Source organism: Silene latifolia, chromosome 8 (assembly GCF_048544455.1).
Source record: "Silene latifolia isolate original U9 population chromosome 8, ASM4854445v1, whole genome shotgun sequence".
Lineage (NCBI taxonomy): Eukaryota > Viridiplantae > Streptophyta > Magnoliopsida > Caryophyllales > Caryophyllaceae > Silene > Silene latifolia.
In genome coordinates this window covers 34,765,129-34,790,111 of record NC_133533.1, presented here as the reverse complement: position 1 = coordinate 34,790,111, position 24,983 = coordinate 34,765,129, and the positions used below count along the sequence as shown (strand labels likewise).

The window sequence follows — 24,983 nt, the reverse complement described above, 5'->3', positions numbered from 1 at the left end:
AAAATCTATCCTATGAGTCTATGACTTGTGAAAAACCTTATGCTTAATATATACTAGTTGTTGCGCCGCGCCCTCCCGGGCGCGGAGCCCCAATTTGTCGAGCCGTATTTTGGTTCCTGATATTAATACTGTGTTGTTTCCGTGCTTACGTTTATAGAATAGTTTGTTAACTACATTGCGAAACTTGTCGGAATCAAGTATTTTCCATATTGGCATGTACGAGCACTTAGAACCCTAGAATTTAAATGCTGATTACAGGAAGTGAAATGCTGTTGTAAACCTGATCAAATACACATATATGTAACTACCTAATTAGCGAAGGCATAATACAGGGATTTTGACATAGGGTTGTTAGGATTCTGATAGGACTAATTGAGAGATGCATGCAAGGAGGAAAACGTAGTTTTGCAGAAAAGTTAGTTACTTATACACAATACTAAGTTCTAATTATCTTCTAACGGCTGAAGCTAATTGTTTCTATGCTTCTGCAATTTCATATACCCATGCATCTGATTTAAGGCTGCCCTAAGTCCCTAACCCTGAGATTCTACATCCTTATAGGTAGAACTCCATAGCGTTTACAAAATGGACCAAAAGTTGTCAAGGTAGCCTACGATTTCTCGGGCGTTTATTTCAGAGAAACTTCCTTGAGCGCCCACCTCAGTTGTTCCGATAAAGAGCTCTGGTAGGCACAACTTGGACGTACAGGTTGGAATCCCTTAATTTGTTCTCAATGTACTTGAGGTAGCTTTCCTTTTCCTGGAGGAATGACACATATATTTACTTGATTTTTACATAGCGATATACATGTATTCTAATTGTAGGTACACTGCTGTGAAGATGGATGAATGCTTCATATAATGCATATTGCGTGCGGGGGCAGGTAAACTAAAATCTGCACAGTGATTAAAGAACTACCACAGTGGTTACCTGTACAGACATTTCAGAACTACCACAGGTAAGCATATGCTTAAACTTTGGGCACCATGAGTACCTGTAGACACAACAACAAATTAGGAAGACCATTGAACAACAACTTAAGACAGTGACCGGGGCGTTACAAGAATCTAAGCATAACCAGGAGCAACTAAATCTAACGCACCGTCCCAAATCTATTTCCTTTCGGTGATACCTTTAATCCCCCCCAACAAAAAAAGACGGCTACATTTCTCAAAGCCTCAAACCATTAAAACACACTCAAATTTAAATGCAAATCAAAATAAGGTCTTTAATACACAAACCCTTTTACCAACACCCCGAAGGGTTTGATAGCTACACAGAACAATTTATAACTGAATATACCAACGCAGAACACAACAGTGGAGCTAAAGGGCGTAACTAAGTAACAAGCTTACCAATGTCCGGACATCTTTAAAGCAAGCAAGCATCCGAAATGCCAAACCTGTAACGAGAATCCGCAAACATCAGCAAGAGTAACCATAACACTAACTTAAAACAACAAAATATTCGTAATCGTCAAAATGACAAAGATCCACATAAACCAAAGCAATACTTGTCTGCTAAACCAAACCAATGTTCGTTGAGTTTTCCTCAAAGGTTACCGATAGTTAATTAAGACCGTTAATTTCCTGAAGTACAAATGTATTTACCGGGATAGGGGCACACGTACATGTGCATAGGCCGTCCTGTGATGCTTCCAAAACTCATGTTTGTTAGGTCGTGAAGTTGAGCGCGCGACAGAAATGAGGAACGGCTCATTTTGACCACACACGACGTTGCTGCGTGCATTTGAACAAAGGCAAAGCATAAGTTAAGCTAATCCCTAAAGATTTGGGATAAGTGGCAACTTATGTTAATCATTAAGTGTCACAGGCTCGACATGCCTAGGAATAATAGAAGCCAAAACCATAACGGCGGGCCATTCCTTAATTCATCGTACGGCTAACGACGAGCTCTACGATGTTCCCTTTTATTTGGCTTTTTTTGTGTGTTTGCCTGTGTTTTTTTGTTACTGTCTAGCCGATGTACAATTAATTATAAATGTCAAACAAAGAAGGCAGTTATATGGCTAACTGTATTGAAATCCGTCAAGTTGAAATATACACATGGTCAAGCAAAGTCGTTTACTGGTCGGCTCGAAAGGTTGAAGTATTATCTAAAAATCTTTCGTGAGTCGCTGCAATACTGGTGCACGATACAAAGATGAATCAAAAAAACCCGCACCGCAAGAAACCATAAGTAAGTATAAGAAGCAAGTATAAGTATGTAAAGAGGGGGGAGGGGAGGCAGCTAATAATTATAGACCTGCTGCAATACAGGTGAGCATTGAAAATTGGACATAAAATGATGCATACCTGTGTTTTAGAGGTGGCAGCTGTATCGACTAACGCAGAACCGGTAGTCATGAAGCGCCGCTTACTGGGGAGGCTGAGATCCGGATAGATAAGCCTACACGTACAGAATCTGTCGTCAGAACAACTATCAAAATAATTTAGAAACGCAAGTCAGCTAATTTCAGCCAAAAAAAAGAGGCAATCATTAAAGATTAACAAAAGAAAAAACCTGTACCCGTTATTCGAAGACTGGGGAGGTATGATCTCTAGGCACAACAAGCCACTCATAGAAGTAGGTCTGAATAGTATGATGCCCGAGTCGCATAATATGAATAGTATGATGCCCGAGTCAATAGTATGATGCCCGAGTCGTAATAACCGAAACATAGGCAGGAAAAAAAGTTCTACACCTAGATGATAAGCAAGCGATAGTTCTAAACATTATTCCAGCACACCTAAATCAGCAAGGCAAGGAGTTAAAATCGTTTTAGCTTGTGTAAAAAGAACACTCAAATAAACTCATCTTTATCCATTAAATATAATGTTTTGACAAAAGACTACTCTATTGAATTTCTTTTATTAAAATAATATAAAAAAAAAAAAAAAAAAAAAAAGATCAACCCTAAAGCTACAACACCACACCACAAAGAAATTCAATGCTTTAAACCCGCTTATCATTGATGTTGTGCTCGGTCGTGCAATTACGTGTTACACTTATCCTCACTCCGACATAAAGGAAAGCAAACGGAAATAACTTGAAAATAAGAGATCAAAGTCGCTATCCTCGGAAATCAATCCGAATAAACATTAAAAACTAATTCTTAATCAATTATAAGAAAGAGTGAATACCTTTGAGAAGTTTCACAATCAAGGGACGTAGCATTGGTGCATGGTCCTAATGCACAATATTTCTGGGAGACACTGAGGAGTAACAATCAAACATGGATACGGAGGCCGACATGATCACATGACACGCATCCGACATGCCGCCACAATCAAACATGACACCGTCGTTTGATTGAGGGAGACACTGAGGAGTCAGGGACGAAGTTTAAACAAAGAGGAGGATCAAATTTAAACTCTTATTTCCGGTGCAAGGAGCATGAGTAGTTGGGTACTCTAGTCTAAATAAAGTGGAAGTGGCATTAAATTTGTTTGACCTTTGTTCATGCAGAACAAACTTAATCAAACAATGCTACTTACGGGATGCTCCGACTCCATGTCTCCATCCTATTAATATTGTCTACTTGTCCTCAATTGACTTTGTTGGTCAATCAATGTCCGAATTTAAACGATATTTTCTCCTAACACACAACAGTTGAAAATTTTCAGAGATGATAACCCAAGAATAGTTCTTCTGATGAATCAAAAATAACAAATCTTACATTGTATCTCTACATAAGTTTGGAAATATTAATGATCAGATTTAACATTGGTTGATCTCCAAAATCTAAACTTAGTTCGGATGCAGCGTACCTTAGCAGAACCCATGTCATTTCTCTTTGCAGCTTCCCTAATCGCCTTCTGTACACCCTTCTCTTCCCTATCAATATCTAAACATTCACATACAAATCAAGCCACACTTAAATATCTCAATTTTAAGATAAAAGCTCTCATATTTGATCATTCACATGATACAGGAACTCAAAAGAATTAGAAAGCAAAGAAAGACAAGATATACATGCCTCTCACTTGTTTGGTCAATGTTTCGACACTCTTGTCGAAGCTTCCTTTGCCAATCTCTCAACAACTCCTGAGGATTTGGTTTTTGAAACAAGCTCTTCACTTTATCCATTGTTCCTATCACTATATCTTTCTCAACTACAAAGAACACCACCATGCCACCATCAATCATATATTCCATTATATTCATCCATCTCAATCATTTGTTTAACTTTGATTAAAATACCGGCATCACAAAGAATATAGCGGTGAACGATTAATGTAACTACAAGCAATCAACCAGATACAATTACATAACCCTAAATCATCCAGATTATACTAATTCTACACTATTTCATTCGAATTAAAATCTGGGTTATAATTAAATCAGTAAACAATGATCATTCACCAATCAGAAAAAACCCAATTCAATTTACTCAATATGGTACTAATATACTCAATTAACAACATAAATCAATTGATCTAATCATAATAATCATAATCAAATCTATCTAATCATTACATTCATTAGTTAAAACCCAAACAAATTATTACCTTGATCAATGAAAAGGAATTTGTTGATGAAAAGCAACTTCTAAAGACCAAAAGATGATATTCCCTCAACCAAATAAACCACAATACCCTATGACAATCTAAGTTACACTTTCGCAACACTATGCAAAAAAAAAAAAAAAAAAAAAATCACACGGACGACATGCAGACACCAATTCTTTGGGGGTCGACAATCATAAATCATCATTTGAGGTCGCCAATGACTGATAAGAAAAATAGAGGGCCAGAAATGAGAGAAAAACACGATAAATATCCAACATACAAATAAAGATCAGAAGCATATAAAATAAAGAAAACATTTTAAAAAAAGGGCCAAAGAAAAAGACCGACCGCATTTGTCCCATGATGAGATTGTCTCCCTCCTTAACACGAAAGCAAGGGGAAACATGGCGCAAACGTTGGAGTGCCTCTTCTCGTATCTCGATATCATGAATAGGGTTTATTAATAGTAAGAACTATAATATGATCAGGATCATTCTTTAGGGATAACGAAAACAAGGTCGTAAATGCTGAGATGGGTCAAGTACATACCACCAAAAGTAACATAATTAAACATCCAAATGGCGTAAATCTAACAACTCGAGTTGTTAAAACATAAAAGCGGCTATAAAACTTAGCTTAAGGCTTTATCAGTACAACAGCTACTGGCACTTGATATTTGACAGCCTTCTCCATTTTTCCCTAACAAAGGAAGGGAAAAAACACATAATCATGTCTTCTCTTTTGATCCCAAATTTTTGAAATACAATCAAATTAAACCAAAAAACTAAACCTCAATGTATTTAATTCACATTCAATAATAATAATAATCATTAACTGCAGCATCCATGGCTTAATTAAGCTCAAGTTACCTCTTAACTTAGCTGACGTTCGCTCTCTCGCCGATGTAATCACCACCCCCGTCCTCAACAACTGCAGGCTCACCAACAAAAAATACCAACAATAAGAATCACCAGAAAACGCAAACGGAGATTAAGAAGCACACTTAACATCAGGAAGGAGAGTATTCAGGGTAGGTGGATGTTGATTAAGTGAGGGATTAAGGATACCATGTAAATTCTTAACGATTAATTGAAATGATCTTTGCATCTAATTAGTGAAAACAACAATAGCGACTTGTAGAATCGCTAAATAATAAAACGAAAACAATATAGACCTCACTAATAAAACCTGGAAGCAATCAAACCAAAGAACAAAATAGTACCACAGTAGAACAAAGCTCCAAACGCAAGTCATTCAATTAATCAATCGACAACTTTTCTGGTAACATTAATAATTAATACTCAATTATAATCAAGAAGAGGAGTGATGTAACGCCTAAATTATAATCAAGCAGATGGTCAATAATCCATCTCAATAGGTAAAAGTAATATGAATAACCCAGAATTTTCAACTTGCCCAAATTATAGCATGCAATCAATTTAAACATTAAAAAAGGCCAAATCTATAGGGTGCTCGTAAACCCTAAACGTAAACAATGAAATCGGCAGATTAAGGAACCCCAAAACAATGGGAGAACGAATCGCAACAACTATTTTCCAACAAAAAAATTATTAGAGTACCCTAACAGTAACGAAATCAAACCGAAACATGAAAAAAAAAATCGAACTCAGAACTCATAAAGGCTAAGGAGTAAATACCTTTGGAGATCTTTGATGATTAGAGTTGTTAGGTTTAGGAAATGAAGTTGGATAGATCGATGATGAGTTTTTGAGGAGTGAGATGAGAGTGAGTGGATGAGAATGGCAGAGAACGACATAAAGGTAAGGCTGTGAGTAGAGGAGAAATGGAGGGAGGGGATCAAAAGAGAAAATCCAATGGCTGAAGAGAGACTTGGCTGTGCACTATTCATTGCTACAGTGCAGCCAAGTTCTCCCTTTTTAAGAAGTAAGGATTAACGTGCCTACATGTAGTTCTTATGAGTTATGATGACTAATTAATTAAAGCATTTGGATTTACCACCGTAACATCCATCAAATCTTATACAACTTTAGATTTAAGCACCCATTTTACCAAATACATTAAACATATTGTTAATTTTAAGAACATCCATTAAGAAAACTATACAAATTACCTTATGGGGTAGTCAAGCTTCTTCAACACCATGATACCTACAAATGAATAAAAATAGGCTGTCAAAACCGAACATCAATCAAAATTATGACATCGCTACGTACCTAAAAGGCTAAAATAACTAAACAATATATCCACAAAGTAAAAGACATGAAAAAAAATTGAGCAGCAGTAGAGAATGAAAGAGACATCAGAATTTGTTTGTTTTAACCCACTATATATACAAATAGGTATCTAGTAGTTCATATGATTTCAAATTCCAATAAAACTAGGGTCCTGATTTTCGCAGTACGCATTTTACTCATCTCAGTACATTTGTGACCATATTGCCCTTCTCATTTCCCCTTCTATTTTCCCTCTCTAACCTCTCTCTAATGTTTTTCTCTCTAATGTCAATTCATTCATCTAAAATTTACCAGACACAAATAATTATGTATTGCGTTGATAAATTTCATACTTCATTCATAAATTACACATACTGTTTTCATAAATTTTGTATGTACTACATCAAAAAAAAAAGACATTGAGTAAAAAGAAAAGAAAAAACAAAGCAATTGCATATAGTACATTGAGAAAAAAAAAATATCCAACAATGTACTACACAACAACACACAGTACATTGAACATTGAAAAAAATGGAGATTCAATTATGTCCAATGTTCACAAACAACACCACTACTATAGTACTACGTACTGGCCATCACTTCGTTGGACACTACTTCGCCGGCAACCACTTCGATGTGACCCACTTTACCGGCCAACCGTAAAACACCCATCCGTCACCGTAAAACTGCCCCTCCATCGAACAAACAATATGCTAAGCCCCATCAAACAACTCCGCCGTTAATCACAGCCTCCGCCACCATTATCGTTACTACCATCGCCAGGCGCCGTCCAACCACCATCGACCTACGCCGGCGACGCAATATGCTAAAACACCAACAGCAAACCCGCCATACACTAACAATTTATCAATTTAGACATAAAACCCTAATTAAAAGGAATAAAAATATAAAAAAGAGTCAATTAAATTATTTATATAGGATTAATGAATTAAATTTTTGCTCTTGATTCGAATAATCGTTTATAATTGAATAATTTTATGGAGATTGAAGAAGGTTGGTTTTAACAATAGAGAGAGGAGGTAGAGAGAAGGGAGAGAAAAATAGGGTTAGTGTGTTTTTAATCAAGGGTATCAAATGGAAATTTTGGGGTAAAAGGTACTAAGATGAGTAAAAATTGTACTGCGAAAATAAACTCCGTAAAACTAATATACCACTTGGAAAGAAACACTAACAGCTTGTAAGTATTGATCGTGGGCATAATTAGTAGTATGTGCATGGGATTGTAACTCCTTTCATGCGGCAGATATTTGAGATAAAAAAAATCACATTTAGATAATAATTCAATGCAAGCGTTTCGTAAAGGTTGACTCTCGTAATCGCTCGAAAAAAGTTTCCTTTATTAATATATATATATATATATATATATATATATATATATATATATATATATATATATATATATATATATATATATTGATTTAGTGTACTGCACTAATTTATTCTTACTTCTACTTTGATTTCTAATGTCACATGAATGTCAGTACTATATATTAATCAGGAAACCCGATCAACCACCAACGCACAAAACATATCGAGATGGATATCCATTTTGTTCGGAAAAAGTAGTTTTAGGCGAAGCAGTTGTGCGCCATGTCCCTTCGTGTTTCCAATATGCCGATATATTCACGAAAGGGCTTCCAAATATTTTATTCGACGACTTCGGGTCTAATCTCAACATCCGCTTTCCTCCCGTTTCGACTGAGGGGACGTATTAGAATATGTAATTATTCTGTAAATATTTAGTCACTCGGGCTGGGCTAGATCCGGGTCGGGCTAGCCAGGGGGCGGGCCGGGCTCTCCTGGTCAGACCCGGGCCAGGCCAGGTGGGAGGAACGGGCTGGGATATGCTTGACCCGTACCAGGCCCGAGGCGGGCCGGGCTGACGGGTCTTACCAATTTATTTTTATTTCTTACTCCCTCCAATTTCATTTATTGTTCCTCTTTCCCTTTCCATCCATTTTCCTTATTGTTCACTCTTTCATTTTTTGGACAACTTTGTGTGGTCCAAAATCAATTTGATGTGGGGTCATGTGTATTGTGTGGTCCAAATTGGTTCCCTTATTTCTTATGCCAAAAAGAAAGGGGAACAATAAATGAAATTGGAGGGAGTATTATTTTTGCTAAAATTTGAGCTTATTTAAAATTTGATGAGTTAAAATAAACTTACAATCAACTTAATAGGTTAGTAAATTCATGCAAGTATGTGTCTGTACATCATGTTTTAAATGCTTGTATGTTTATTGAACCACGCGCAAATAAACATCCATATATACAAGTCTATACAATCATAAAATCATAAGAACATTCACATATCCCAAATTATTTATCACCCACCCGAATCGATTGAACCTAATCGATTCTCAATATTACGGATACTAACGTAAATAGGAATACTATTTGTGTACTCCAGAAAAAATAGTGGGAGTTGTTAGAGTAGTATCTAATTCAAATTCTTAATCCTCATTATTTTATAATTCTCTTAATATAAAGATTGTTATTTGAAGATATTTTAGCAACTTTTCAAAAAAGAAAAATTAGAATCCAATAGAAAGCACAAATGAGAATTTGTGTTAAACAAAGGTACCCGTCTCATTTTTATTTATTTACCTTTTTAAATTAACCCCAATTCTTATTTCAGACCAAGGGTATCCGTCTTATTAATAAGACGGATACCATATTCTCTCACAAAATACCCATTTAGGGTGAGTGGAGAAGCACATGGAGGGTCCCACCTTTGTCCCCTCTACCCATTTCCTCTCACACAACTACCCGTCTTAAAATCCAACCCGTTTTAAGCAAGACTTACTCTTAAATTAAAAAATAATGCCAACTATTATCTTCGCAATCTTTTCCCTTAGAATTAACACATCCTTTCGTATCCGCGACCCCTCACATGTTCTCTTTCTCAAGGAAGTACCTCTTTTGAGGAACATTAGTACGTCTATTTCATGAGTTAGCATTTCCGACTTTCGAGACCGTTTATGAGCTTTGTGGCTTTATGACAACACAACACAAATTGAAGGCATTTACATATCCGTCATGTTCAAGACGGATACCATTTTACCTCACAATGTACCCACTTTTTCTCTCTCTGCAACACTATTCATGTGGTCCCCTTTCTCCACTAACCCATTTTGTTACCATTTTATCTCACAAAATATCCGTCACAAATTAGCTTAGCTTAATTTTTTTAATATTCACTTTTAATCTAAAAATTCATGTAGTTTCAATTCTACATATTTGTTGCACATTTAAATTGCAAAAATAAAAAGCTAAAAACAAATATTGTTTTTTGTAATTTCAAAGAATATAGCATTACTCTTTACTTTTATTATTATGTCTCATATCGTATGGTAGAAATTGTAGGAGAGACCATCTCTCTTAAGAATTTGTAAATTAGCAATACAATTACCATTACTTTAAATTTTAGTTATTCTAAAACTCAACGCTAAGCGAGTTGGTGCTTTCAAGTGTTCAAAGAAGTATACTTTAGTGAGTTTGAGCTAAAATAGAAAAATTCATTTGGAATTATGATAGAGTAAGGCCCATGTATAATGATGGCATGCATGCATGTTGTTTTCTTTTTGTAGGCTTGTACCTTTGTTAGACTTCAATACTCCCGTCTCCCGAATAGAATTGGGTTGTTACATATATTTCATACTCTCTCCAATTTCATATTTTCTCGTAATTGTTTGTGGGCACGACCGCACGAGTATTAGGGAGAGGAATAAAATAGGAGTAAAAGAGTTGTGTAGTGTTTGGTGATAGGAGAGAGGGGAATAAAATAAGAGTAGAAATTTCCAAAATAAGAAAGGGAAAAAAAACCTGAATAATTCGTTTTAGAAAATAAGGAAGAAAATATAGAATATGAAGGAGTATTAGACATGAAGTCTATCTCGCAAAACAATGGTTGATTGTGTTCTAACAAAACAATAGGTCTCACTGCTTGTGACGGGTCAAGTATCACTTATATTGGTAGATAAGGCAAAAAGTAGAATGCATAGGGAATTACAAATGACTTGTCTTTATCCTCTCATGTGGGTTTTATTTGACCCGTCACAAGCTTGTGAAGGATGTCGGCCGTCACAAATGAAAATTTGGGCTAACAAAAACTGTATTTCCATGTACTACAATTATTAGCACATACATTATTGATACGAAACTTATACAACGAAATCGATAAACGTGTTGTTAATAAGAAAATAGGTAGGTAATTAAGATGATTATCTATTGATTAGCAAATCTCGTATGTTTGAGTACCCTTTGTGCAGTGGTATTAAAGTAGTCGTCATGGATTACCATTGTTACCCGCAAAATCATCTTTCATGTAACTTGCATCTTGGAAAACCACTTGTAATTTGTTATCAATAGAAATAAAATAAACAACTCCATAAGATACGATATGTATCACAGTAAAGAAAAATTACATAATTGTTTTTGAATTTGTTACCTTATTAAGACTCATCGTGTACAATGTATACCCTTACATCCTGCAATCAAACAAAATACTAAGCAATCGATTAGCCCTCAAATCTAAAGCTAACAATACAACCACATACGTAATTAATAAGGATTAAACGACACGTGATGATGACTATTTATATAAACAGGCAAGGTTTTTATGAGAGACTAGTTGTTGCGCCGCGCCCTCCCGGGCGCGGAGCCCCAATTTGTCGAGCCGTATTTTGGTTCCTGATATTAATACTGTGTTGTTTCCGTGCTTACGTTTATAGAATAGTTTGTTAACTACATTGCGAAACTTGTCGGAATCAAGTATTTTCCATATTGGCATGTACGAGCACTTAGAACCCTAGAATTTAAATGCTGATTACAGGAAGTGAAATGCTGTTGTAAACCTGATCAAATACACATATATGTAACTACCTAATTAGCGAAGGCATAATACAGGGATTTTGACATAGGGTTGTTAGGATTCTGATAGGACTAATTGAGAGATGCATGCAAGGAGGAAAACGTAGTTTTGCAGAAAAGTTAGTTACTTATACACAATACTAAGTTCTAATTATCTTCTAACGGCTGAAGCTAATTGTTTCTATGCTTCTGCAATTTCATATACCCATGCATCTGATTTAAGGCTGCCCTAAGTCCCTAACCCTGAGATTCTACATCCTTATAGGTAGAACTCCATAGCGTTTACAAAATGGACCAAAAGTTGTCAAGGTAGCCTACGATTTCTCGGGCGTTTATTTCAGAGAAACTTCCTTGAGCGCCCACCTCAGTTGTTCCGATAAAGAGCTCTGGTAGGCACAACTTGGACGCTGAGTTGGAATCCCTTAATTTGTTCTCAATGTACTTGAGGTAGCTTTCCTTTTCCTGGAGGAATGACACATATATTTACTTGATTTTTACATAGCGATATACATGTATTCTAATTGTAGGTACACTGCTGTGAAGATGGATGAATGCTTCATATAATGCATATTGCGTGCGGGGGCAGGTAAACTAAAATCTACACAGTGATTAAAGAACTACCACAGTGGTTACCTGTACAGACATTTTAACTACCACGGGTAAGCATATGCTTAAACTTTGGGCACCATGAGTACCAGTAGACACAACAACAAATTAGGAAAACCATTGAACAACAACTTAAGACAATGTGGACAAGGGGCGTTACAAGAATCTAAGCATAACCAGGAGCAACTAAATCTAACGCACCGTCCCAAATCTATTTCCTTTCGGTGATACCTTTAATCCCCCCCAACAAAAAAAGACGGCTACATTTCTCAAAGCCTCAAACCATTAAAACACACTCAAATTTAAATGCAAATCAAAATAAGGTCTTTAATACACAAACCCTTTTACCAACACCCCGAAGGGTTTGATAGCTACACAGAACAATTTATAACTGAATATACCAACGCAGAACACAACAGTGGAGCTAAAGGGCGTAACTAAGTAACAAGCTTACCAATGTCCGGACATCTTTAAAGCAAGCAAGCATCCGAAATGCCAAACCTGTAACGAGAATCCGCAAACATCAGCAAGAGTAACCATAACACTAACTTAAAACAACGAAATATTCAGAACTGTCAAAATGACAGCATCCACATAAACCAAAGCAATACTTGTCTGCTAAACCAAACCAATGTTCGTTGAGTTTTCCTCAAAGGTTACCGATAGTTAATTAAGACCGTTAATTTCCTGAAGTACAAATGTATTTACCGGGATAGGGGCACACGTACATGTGCATAGGCCGTCCTGTGATGCTTCCAAAACTCATGTTTGTTAGGTCGTGAAGTTGAGCGCGCGACAGAAATGAGGAACGGCTCATTTTGACCACACCAGACGTTGCAACAGCTGCATTTGAACAAAGGCAGCATAAGTTAAGCTAATCCCTAAAGATTTGGGATAAGTGGCAACTTATGTTAATCATTAAGTGTCACAGGCTCGACATGCCTAGGAATAATAGAAGCCAAAACCATAACGGCGGGCCATTCCTTAATTCATCGTACGGCTAACGACGAGCTCTACGATGTTCCCTTTTATTTGGCTTTTTTTGTGTGTTTGCCTGTGTTTTTTTGTTACTGTCTAGCCGATGTACAATTAATTATAAATGTCAAACAAAGAAGGCAGTTATATGGCTAACTGTATTGAAATCCGTCAAGTTGAAATATACACATGGTCAAGCAAAGTCGTTCGGCTGGGTCGGCCTGAAAGGTTGAAGTATTATCTAAAAATCTTTCTGTGAGTCTGCTGCAATACAGGTGCACGATACAGCCGATGAATCAAAAACCTGCACTGCAAGAAACCATAAGTAAGTATAAGAAGCAAGTATAAGTATGTAAAGAGGGGGGAGGGGAGGCAGCTAATAATTATAGACCTGCTGCAATACAGGTGAGCATTGAAAATTGGACATAAAATGATGCATACCTGTGTTTTAGAGGTGGCAGCTGTATCGACTAACGCAGAACCGGTAGTCATGAAGCGCCGCTTACTGGGGAGGCTGAGATCCGGATAGATAAGCCTACACGTACAGAATCTGTCGTCAGAACAACTATCAAAATAATTTAGAAACGCAAGTCAGCTAATTTCAGCCAAAAAAAAGAGGCAATCATTAAAGATTAACAAAAGAAAAAACCTGTACCCGTTATTCGAAGACTGGGGAGGTATGATCTCTAGGCACAACAAGCCACTCATAGAAGTAGGTCTGAATAGTATGATGCCTGAGTCAGTAATATGAATAGTATGATGCCTGAGTCAATAGTATGATGCCTGAGTCAGTAATAACCGAAACATAGGCAGGAAAAAAAGTTCTACACCTAGATGATAAGCAAGCGATAGTTCTAAACATTATTCCAGCACACCTAAATCAGCAAGGCAAGGAGTTAAAATCGTTTTAGCTTGTGTAAAAAGAACACTCAAATAAACTCATCTTTATCCATTAAATATAATGTTTTGACAAAAGACTACTCTATTGAATTTCTTTTATTAAAATAATATAAAAAAAAAAAAAAAAAAGATCAACCCTAAAGCTACAACACCACACCACAGCAAATTCAATGCTTTAAACCCGCTTATCATTGATGTTTTGCTCAGTCAGGCAATTACGTGTTACACTTATCCTCACTCCGACATAAAGGAAAGCAAACGGAAATAACTTGAAAATAAGAGATCAAAGCTGCTATCCCTGGAAATCAATCCGAATAAACATTAAAAACTAATTCAGAATCAATTATAAGAAAGAGTGAATACCTTTGAGAAGTTTCACAATCAAGGGACGTAGCATTGGTGCATGGTCCTAATGCACAATATTTCTGGGAGACACTGAGGAGTAACAATCAAACATGGATACGGAGGCCGACATGATCACATGACACGCATCCGACATGCCGCCACAATCAAACATGACACCGTCGTTTGATTGAGGGAGACATCGAGGAGTCGGGACGAAGTTTAAACAAAGAGGAGGATCAAATTTAAACTCTTATTTCCGGTGCAAGGAGCATGAGTAGTTGGGTACTCTAGTCTAAATAAAGTGGAAGTGGCATTAAATTTGTTTGACCTTTGTTCATGCAGAACAAACTTAATCAAACAATGCTACTTACGGGATGCTCCGACTCCATGTCTCCATCCTATTAATATTGTCTACTTGTCCTCAATTGACTTTGTTGGTCAATCAATGTCCGAATTTAAACGATATTTTCTCCTAACACACAATGATTGAAAATTTTCGGAGATGATAACCCAAGAATAGTTCTTCGATGAATCAAAAAACAAATCTTACATTGTATCTCTACATAAGTTTGGAAATATTAATGATCAGATTTAACATTGGTTGATCTCCAAAATCTAAACTTAGTTCGGATGCAGCGTACCTTAGCAGAACCCATGTCATTTCTCTTTGCAGCTTCCCTAATCGCCTTCTGTACACCCTTCTCTTCCCTATCAATATCTAAACATTCACATACAAATCAAGCCACACTTAAATATCTCAATTTTAAGATAAAAGCTCTCATATTTGATCATTCACATGATACAGGAACTCAAAAGAATTAGAAAGCAAAGAAAGACAGTATATACATGCCTCTCACTTGTCGGTCAATGTTTCGACACTCTTGTCGAAGCTTCCTTTGCCAATCTCTCAACAACTCCTGAGGATTTGGTTTTTGAAACAAGCTCTTCACTTTATCCATTGTTCCTATCACTATATCTTTCTCAACTACAAAGAACACCACCATGCCACCATCAATCATATATTCCATTATATTCATCCATCTCAATCATTTGTTTAACTTTGATTAAAATACCCGTCACAAAGAATATAGCAGGTGAACGATTAATGTAACTACAAGCAATCAACCAGATACAATTACATAACCCTAAATCATCCAGATTATACTAATTCTACACTATTTCATTCGAATTAAAATCTGGGTTATAATTAAATCAGTAAACAATGATCATTCACCAATCAGAAAAAACCCAATTCAATTTACTCAATATGGTACTAATATACTCAATTAACAACATAAATCAATTGATCTAATCATAATAATCATAATCAAATCTATCTAATCATTACATTCATTAGTTAAAACCCAAACAAATTATTACCTTGATCAATGAAAAGGAATTTGTTGATGAAAAGCAACTTCTAAAGACCAAAAGATGATATTCCCTCAACCAAATAAACCACAATACCCTATGACAATCTAAGTTACACTTTCGCAACACTATGCAAAAAAAAAAAAAAAAAAAAAATCACACGGACGACATGCTGGACACCAATTCTTTGGGGTCGACAATCATAAATCATCATTTGAGGTCGCCAATGACTGATAAGAAAAATAGAGGGCCAGAAATGAGAGAAAAACACGATAAATATCCAACATACAAATAAAGATCAGAAGCATATAAAATAAAGAAAACATTTTAAAAAAGGGCCAGCAAAAGACTGACCTGCACTGTCCCATGATGAGATTGTCTCCCTCCTTAACACGAAAGCAAGGGGAAACATGGGCTGCAAACGTTGGAGTGCCTCTTCTCGTATCTGATATCATGAATAGGGTTTATTAATAGTAAGAACTATAATATGATCAGGATCATTCTTTAGGGATAACGAAAACAAGGTCGTAAATGCTGAGATGGGTCAAGTACATACCACCAAAAGTAACATAATTAAACATCCAAATGGCGTAAATCTAACAACTCGAGTTGTTAAAACATAAAAGCGGCTATAAAACTTAGCTTAAGGCTTTATCAGAGGTACAACAGCTACTGGCACTTGATATTTGACAGCCTTCTCCATTTTTCCCTAACAAAGGAAGGGAAAAAACACATAATCATGTCTTCTCTTTTGATCCCAAATTTTTGAAATACAATCAAATTAAACCAAAAAACTAAACCTCAATGTATTTAATTCACATTCAATAATAATAATAATCATTAACTGCAAAGATCCATGGCTTAATTAAGCTCAAGTTACCTCTTAACTTAGCTGACGTTCGCTCTCTCGCCGATGTAATCACCACCCCCGTCCTCAACAACTGCAGGCTCACCAACAAAAAATACCAACAATAAGAATCACCAGAAAACGCAAACGGAGATTAAGAAGCACACTTAACATCAGGAAGGAGAGTATTCAGGGTAGGTGGATGTTGATTAAGTGAGGGATTAAGGATACCATGTAAATTCTTAACGATTAATTGAAATGATCTTTGCATCTAATTAGTGAAAACAACAATAGCGACTTGTAGAATCGCTAAATAATAAAACGAAAACAATATAGACCTCACTAATAAAACCTGGAAGCAATCAAACCAAAGAACAAAATAGTACCACAGTAGAACAAAGCTCCAAACGCAAGTCATTCAATTAATCAATCGACAACTTTTCTGGTAACATTAATAATTAATACTCAATTATAATCAAGCAGAGGAGTGATGTAACGCCTAAATTATAATCAAGCAGATGGTCAATAATCCATCTCAATAGGTAAAAGTAATATGAATAACCCAGAATTTTCAACTTGCCCAAATTATAGCATGCAATCAATTTAAACATTAAAAAAGGCCAAATCTATAGGGTGCTCGTAAACCCTAAACGTAAACAATGAAATCGGCAGATTAAGGAACCCCAAAACAATGGGAGAACGAATCGCAACAACTATTTTCCAACAAAAAAATTATTAGAGTACCCTAACAATAACGAAATCAAACCGAAACATGAAAAAAAAAAATCGAACTCAGAACTCATAAAGGCTAAGGAGTAAATACCTTTGGAGATCTTTGATGATTAGAGTTGTTAGGTTTAGGAAATGAAGTTGGATAGATCGATGATGAGTTTTTGAGGAGTGAGATGAGAGTGAGTGGATGAGAATGGCAGAGAACGACATAAAGGTAAGGCTGTGAGTAGAGGAGAAATGGAGGGAGGGGATCAAAAGAGAAAATCCAATGGCTGAAGAGAGACTTGGCTGTGCACTATTCATTGCTACAGTGCAGCCAAGTTCTCCCTTTTTAAGAAGTAAGGATTAACGTGCCTACATGTAGTTCTTATGAGTTATGATGACTAATTAATTAAAGCATTTGGATTTACCACCGTAACATCCATCAAATCTTATACAACTTTAGATTTAAGCACCCATTTTACCAAATACATTAAACATATTGTTAATTTTAAGAACATCCATTAAGAAAACTATACAAATTACCTTATGGGGTAGTCAAGCTTCTTCAACACCATGATACCTACAAATGAATAAAAATAGGCTGTCAAAACCGAACATCAATCAAAATTATGACATCGCTACGTACCTAAAAGGCTAAAATAACTAAACAATATATCCACAAAGTAAAAGACATGAAAAAAAATTGAGCAGCAGTAGAGAATGAAAGAGACATCAGAATTTGTTTGTTTTAACCCACTATATATACAAATAGGTATCTAGTAGTTCATATGATTTCAAATTCCAATAAAACTAATATACCACTTGGAAAGAAACACTAACAGCTTGTAAGTATTGATCGTGGGCATAATTAGTAGTATGTGCATGGGATTGTAACTCCTTTCATGCGGCAGATATTTGAGATAAAAAAAATCACATTTAGATAATAATTCAATGCAAGCGTTTCGTAAAGGTTGGACTCTCTGTAATCGCTCGAAAAAAGTTTCCTTTATTAATATAGATAGATATATATATATATATATATATATATATATATATATATATATATATATATATATATATATATATATATTGATTTAGTGTATCTTTGCACTAATTTATTCTTACTTCTACTTTGATTTCTAATGTCACATGAATGTCAGTACTATATATTAATCAGGAAACCCGATCAACCACCAACGCACAAAACATATCGAGATGGATATCCATTTTGTTCGGAAAAAGTAGTTTTAGGCGAAGCAGTTGTGCGCCATGTCCCTTCGTGTTTCCAATATGCCGATATATTCACGAAAGGGCTTCCAAATATTTTATTCGACGACTTCGGGTCTAATCTCAACATCCGCTTTCCCGTTTCGACTGAGGGGACGTATTAGAATATGTAATTATTCTGTAAATATTTAGTCACTCGGGCTGGGCTAGATCCGGGTCGGGCTAGCCAGGGGGCGGGCCGGGCTCTCCTGGTCAGACCCGGGCCAGGCCAGGTGGGAGGAACGGGCTGGGATATGCTTGACCCGTACCAGGCCCGAGGCGGGCCGGGCTGACGGGTCTTACCAATTTATTTTTATTTCTTACTCCCTCCAATTTCATTTATTGTTCCTCTTTCCCTTTCCATCCATTTTCCTTATTGTTCACTCTTTCATTTTTTGGACAACTTTGTGTGGTCCAAAATCAATTTGATGTGGGGTCATGTGTATTGTGTGGTCCAAATTGGTTCCCTTATTTCTTATGCCAAAAAGAAAGGGGAACAATAAATGAAATTGGAGGGAGTATTATTTTTGCTAAAATGGCGGGCCAAGGCCGGGCCATGTTGGAATTTTAGGACCAGGACCAAGCTCGGGGTCAGGACGAGCCACGACCGGGCCGGGCAGGCCAAGTTGCATAAAATAACGGGCCAAGGAGGGTCGGGTTCGGGCCGGGTCAGCCCGTGCTGATGGCCAGCTCTAATCATAGTATATATATCTTATTAACTTATTGTTGCCTATTATGTAGCCAATCAACCATGTAATTAGCGGTGAGTGTCCTCTGTCCCATTTTTGTGTCTCATTGTGTGTGCCATACCACTTACATTTCGACATATCACTTGTGGTAAAATAAAATATTACAATATATATACTAATTTGTTGAGGTGTTAGAAGCTAAGTGGTGTGGCACACACAATGGGACACCAAATGGGACAGAAGATTATCACTGTGTAAGTACCTCGCAAAACCAACCCGACCCGAAAAGGTTGACCCGAGACCCGAAATCGACCCGAACTGCCGCACCCGAATGACACCCGAAGCCCGAATTGATCCGACCCGACCCGAAAATGACCCGAGCTTTCATGGACCCGAATGCACCGACCCAAATGTCCGACCCGAAACCACTCAACCCGAAAATGACCCGATAAAATATAACTCTAATTGACCCCAAAAAACTTGAAATGCCTTTTTCTCTCTTAATCATTTACCCGAAAATGACCCGACCCAAAATAACCCGACCCGTTTGCCCGAAACAGACCCGACCAACAAACCCGAAACAGACCCGAAATCCGAAATGACCCAGCCCGACCCGAGCTAACCCGAAAATTTGAGAAACCCGAAATAGCCCGACCCGAAATGGCCCGATCCGAACCCGACCCGTTAACCCGATTTGCCAGGTCAGTGTAACTAGACTTGTAATTAGGAGCTAACTATGTATTTAAACGCATGACTAGCAAGGAATATAATCACGGATTTCAACATCTTTCAATAATCTACAACTAATCTATCGTTGCTCTGACCATCATGTCAAAAACAAGATTATCACATTCTGAACTAATCTATCGTTACCCAACAATTTTCTGTGTATACAAGCACGCTGTTTCATCAGAATCACATCAACTTTAGTGTTGCCAAAGATTGTTATGCGAGCTAATTAGGGGGCGTTTGGTTCAAACATTAGGTATGCAATGGAATGGATTCTAACTCCAAGGAGGTATGAAGTTAGAACCCCATACATGTTTAAAGTTGTTTGGTTCAATCTGGGAATGAGAATAATAATGTGTTGCCGTGTTGGGTGGAATGGAGTTGGAACCTTGGGGAGAAAGATGGGTATGAGATTCCAAGGGGTTGGAATGGAGTTAGAATCCATCAGGTATCTAACTCCATTCCAAAATGCTCCAACCAAACATTGGAATGGCTTGAATCCATTCCAATCCATTCCAAAAGTTCCAACCAAACACCCCCTTAATACTTTCTCCATTTCATTCAATTCCATACATTTTCTTTATAAATGTATATCAATGCCCGTTTTCTTTTGTTCATATATTTAGTTACATATTAGTAAAAATTATAAAAATTTGTTATTCACAATGTACTCGGTAAGACAATTAAAACAAGATCATGACTATATTTTATGCTATATATTAGAAGTTATTAGACGAGAATATTGTGTGGACTAAGCACAATATTCTAGCCTATTATTAGCCTATTATCTTGTGATTAGTTGCTATATTTTAGCATATTGTTCCTAGTATTCAGTAGGTAACAAGATCAATTTATGATCACCTTTGTATTATAAATATGGACTTGCTTATCAATAAACGCAACACATTACAATTCTCAAACATTTCTCTTCTCTGTTTCACCCTTCCAACATGGTATCGAGCCTTGTTTAAACCCTAAAATTTTTTTTCAAAAAAAAAAATCAATTTTTTTTTCTCCTTGCCATGACTGGCGGAGACGCTTCAAATACGGAAAATTCCGTTCTCAAAATCGATCCCCTTTCACCATTTTATCTTGGCTCGGGCGATCTTCCAAGCCTCAAATTATCCACTATTCTGTTGAACCATCACAATTATGATAATTGGAGTCGATTGATGCGGATGTCCTTAAAATCGCGTCGGAAATTTGGCTTATGTGACGGTTCAATTAAAAAACCAACTGATGAGTTTCTTTTAGGGCAATGGGAAGTTGTTCACTATACCATCGTCTCTTGGTTACGGGCAACCATTGATCCGGTTGTTCTTGAAAGTGTGCCATACGTGGAGGACGCGGCTGCTATGTGGAGCGATTTGGAGGAGCGCTTCGCCGTTGTTGATGGTACGTCGATTCATTCTTTAAAAACCGAACTTGGTGAATGCCGACAAAACAAAGGTATGTCTGTTACCGAGTATTATGGTAAATTAAAATCACTTTGGGATGCGCTTTCTATTCATGATCCTCCGTTTGCCTGTGAATGCGGTAAATGTACTTGTGATATCGCTAGTAAAGCCGTTAAGCGTCTTGATAATGAAAGACTTCATCAATTTTTATGGGCCTAGACCGTAGTTTGTATGGCACACTTCGTAACCAGCAGTTTCAACTCGTCCCATTGCCCTCCCTTAATCGTGGTTATCACGCCACTCTTCAAGCCGAACGCTTGCTTATGGAAGATGTACCCCCGGATGTTAGTGATGTTATTGCTTATGCGACTCCTGGTTCCTCATCCCGTACCTCTGATGAATGGAAAAAGGTGCGCGAAAAGGAGAAAGCCGAGCGTCGTAAGCTTTACTGTTCCCATTGTGAGGTTTATGGTCACGATATAAATTCTTGTTTTATTAAAAGCCAAAACTTTCCGGACTGGTGGGGCAGTCGGCCTCGTACTTTGGCCGAATTGCGTCGCAGCAGGAAGTCGGGTAGTACCAGCGCAGGCACGGGTTCGGGTTCTGGTGTAGGCTCGGGCTCGGGTGGTACGGTTCATGCCAATGCTCTCCAAAATATTTCTTCCGATCGGTTATCTGGTACGTGTGTTTCTTGTATAATAGATACTGGCGCTTCTATCCATGTAACAGGTGATCTCTCTTTATTTACGGATAGCATGGTGATACCGCCTCGTGCTGTGGGTTTACCGAATGGGAAGCGGATAATGGCCTCTCAAATGGGCACCGTGAAAATTAACGGCTCCATTACTTTGCGTCGGGTTTTATTTGTTCCTCATTTGACTTGTCATTTAATTTCCGTTTCTCAATTAACGGCCGATTATGATTATATGTTGCAATTTACTAAGGACCGTTGTCTTATACAGGACCGTTCCTTGAGGAAGATGATTGGAGTTGGTGAGCTTCGGGATGGACTGTTTATTTTGTCTTCAGCGGATACAGATGCAGTAGTGCATACATTGGATACTTCGGGGTCTTATGAGCTTTGGCATCGTCGACTTGGCCATCCGGGAGGCAATGTTGTTCAATTTTTACCTTTAGCTCATTCTTTTTCAGTTAATAAAAACTTGGTGTGTGATGTGTGCCACCGAGCAAAACAAACTCGTGCAAGTTTTAATCTGAGTGAGAATATTGCGTCAGACATTTTTAGTTTGATCCATTGTGATCTTTGGGGGCCGTATCGTGCTCCTTCTACTTGTGGTGCTAAATACTTTCTTACTATTGTGGACGATTGTTCTCGTTCGGTTTGGGTTTATCTATTACTCGCTAAGACAGAAGTTACTAGTGTGTTTATGCATTTTTTTATCTATGGTACACACATAGTTTTCGAAACAGGTCAAGGTGGTGCGGAGTGACAATGGCACGGAATTTAATTTTATGGCGGATTATTTTTCACAGCAGGGAATTCAGTTTCAAACATCTTGCGTTGGCACACCCCAGCAAAATGGGCGTGTTGAACGTAAGCATCGTCATATTCTTAATGTGGCCCGAGCCTTGCTTTTTCAGGGTCAACTTCCGAAGAAATTTAGGGGTGAGTGCGTTCTTACTGCTGCTTATCTTATTAATCGCACTCCTTCCAAACTCCTTGGTCATAAAACGCCGTATGAGATTTTATTTGGTGTGTCTCCGTCTTATCAAAATATGAGAACTTTTGGGTGTATTTGTTATACTCATAATCAGCAATCTCCACTACTACAAATCCAGGCAACAACAACGCCCCTTTAACAACGATTATTCACGAAAATCACAATAGACGTTGTAGAATGTATGACGCGAATTTTACTAAAATTAATTACAACGGGTATGGTTATATAACCGTTGTTATAAGTTTTAACAACGGGTCACACATGCACAACCGTTGTTAATAATTTGGCGCAAAATTGACGCAAAGTTAGTGAAAAGTAATCACAACGGTTACTTTTGAAACCCGTTGTTAAAACTTATTTAACAACGGTTGTTGTTTTACAACCGTTGTTAAAACGTTTTAACAACGGTTTTTGTTTAATAACCGTTGTCAATACTTTCCATACTATAAACCACACAAACACAAATCAGCTACAGCCACAAAACACAAACCCTTAATACACAAACACAAACACAGACAAACACAACCACAAACACAAAACACACACTTTCTCATCGTCTCTTTCTCTCTTTCTCATCGTCGCTTTATCTTCTCGCAGTCACTGTTGATTTCATCGTCCCTTACTTTCTCTAATTATCAGGTAAATCTCGCCGTCACTGTTGGTTTCATCGTCATTATTTTCTTTTTCTAATTATTTCATTTGCATGTATGTGTTTTTATCGATCATTATGTTATTTCTTTAAGTATTATTCGCTTAATTAGCTAGTAAAACAAATTAAATAAACTAAAACAAAGAAGAAGCAAGATGATAGAGAGGAATGCATGATAAACTTAATTAATATATATATATATATATATATATATATAAATTAAAAAAAAAATTACATTAATAAAAATGCAATTCTTATATTTTCATAGAGAGTCTTATTCTCTTCTATGATATCCGTCCTCTCCTCCTTAGCTATTTGAATGTTCCGTTCAGCAGTTGCTATATCGTCATATAGCCGCAATCGCCGCCGCTTCTCGTCAAGCCATCTTTTTTGGCGTCCTTCAGTACGGATCGAGCATCCACAAGGTAGCTCCTGAAACTTTCCTCAATGTGGAGCAACCGGCGGATGAAATTGTTGTTGTTCTCGATCATAGTAAGAGTCTTAAGGATGATATCATTCATTTTGTTGATGGAGTTTGGAGTTTGTTTGAAAGATTAATTAGCGTTTATTTGGAGTTTGTTTTAGCAGTTAGGGTTTGGAGATGTATAGTAAGATAATGGAATGTTAGTTGAGATAATGCATGTATTTATACTAAGTAATGTGTGGTTTGAGTTGTTTTTTAATTAATATATATGTTAGGAAGTTGTGCCATAATCATCATCATATCTCTCTCTGCTGCTTCAAATCTTATTATAACCCTTCTCATTCCATATTGTTCATTCATATGCACAGGGATGACAGTAATAATGCATGCATCGGAATTATAACGGGCCGTAATTATGCATGCATCTAGTAATATTTAATTTTTTTTTTTTATTTTTTAAAAACAAACAACAACGGTTATTTAGAACCAACCCGTTGTCTTTAGTTATAACAACGGTTTTGTATATTAAAACCCGTTGTTATAACTTTCTCCCCAAAATTGAGTCACACTTTCCACAACGGGTTTTTATACTTAAAACTGTTGTTAATAGTTTTAACAACGGGTTCCTTAAGAAAACCAACCGTTGTTAAAAAATTTTACAACGGACGCTTTAACAACGTCCGCTTTTTTATATAACAACGGTTTTTAACCGTTGTTATAGCCTGTATCTGTAGTAGTGCTCAGGGAGATAAATTTGAACCAAGTAGTCGGAAGTGCATTTTTCTCGGGT

At 36.9% G+C, this 24,983-nt stretch overlaps 2 protein-coding genes and 3 long non-coding RNA genes across 8 annotated transcripts; 1 reads left to right on the top strand and 4 right to left on the bottom strand.

Annotated features, from left to right (window-relative positions):
• Positions 1–255: 255 nt before the first annotated feature.
• Positions 256–2,865, bottom strand: LOC141596734 (uncharacterized). The gene is made up of 5 exons (XR_012522569.1): positions 2,530–2,865; positions 1,611–2,409; positions 1,356–1,402; positions 931–994; positions 256–759 (listed from the first exon to the last, which is right to left on the bottom strand). It is a non-coding gene; the product is annotated as an uncharacterized LOC141596734 (long non-coding RNA).
• Positions 2,866–5,168: 2,303 nt separating this feature from the next.
• On the bottom strand, positions 5,169–6,399 carry LOC141594287 (uncharacterized). Its single transcript, XR_012522097.1, has 3 exons — positions 6,170–6,399; positions 5,381–5,441; positions 5,169–5,210 (listed from the first exon to the last, which is right to left on the bottom strand). It is a non-coding gene; the product is annotated as an uncharacterized LOC141594287 (long non-coding RNA).
• A 6,197-nt stretch (positions 6,400–12,596) lies between these two features.
• LOC141596731 (uncharacterized) lies at positions 12,597–15,153 on the bottom strand. 4 transcript variants are annotated; one of them, XR_012522567.1, is made up of 6 exons: positions 15,067–15,153; positions 13,836–13,943; positions 13,622–13,715; positions 13,338–13,484; positions 12,914–13,048; positions 12,597–12,706 (listed from the first exon to the last, which is right to left on the bottom strand). XR_012522567.1 is itself a non-coding variant. In XM_074416975.1 (4 exons), exons 1-4 carry the CDS (start codon positions 15,084–15,086, stop codon positions 13,418–13,420), a joined length of 309 nt encoding a protein of 102 aa, XP_074273076.1. In that variant the 5' UTR covers positions 15,087–15,153; the 3' UTR covers positions 13,194–13,417. The 4 variants fall into 4 exon arrangements, 3 of the variants coding, with proteins under 3 accessions (XP_074273076.1, XP_074273077.1, XP_074273078.1); XM_074416975.1 differs by lacking the exons at positions 12,597–12,706; positions 12,914–13,048 and having other exon boundaries at positions 13,194–13,489; positions 13,622–13,730; XM_074416976.1 differs by lacking the exons at positions 12,597–12,706; positions 12,914–13,048 and having other exon boundaries at positions 13,194–13,489.
• An 84-nt stretch (positions 15,154–15,237) lies between these two features.
• Positions 15,238–17,696, bottom strand: LOC141596732 (uncharacterized). Its single transcript, XR_012522568.1, has 4 exons — positions 17,467–17,696; positions 16,677–16,737; positions 16,151–16,505; positions 15,238–15,410 (listed from the first exon to the last, which is right to left on the bottom strand). It is a non-coding gene; the product is annotated as an uncharacterized LOC141596732 (long non-coding RNA).
• A 3,367-nt stretch (positions 17,697–21,063) lies between these two features.
• LOC141595024 (uncharacterized) lies at positions 21,064–21,657 on the top strand. The gene has a single exon (XM_074414998.1). The coding sequence runs from the start codon at positions 21,064–21,066 to the stop codon at positions 21,655–21,657; it is 594 nt and encodes a 197-aa protein (XP_074271099.1).
• The last annotated feature ends 3,326 nt before the right edge of the window (positions 21,658–24,983 follow it).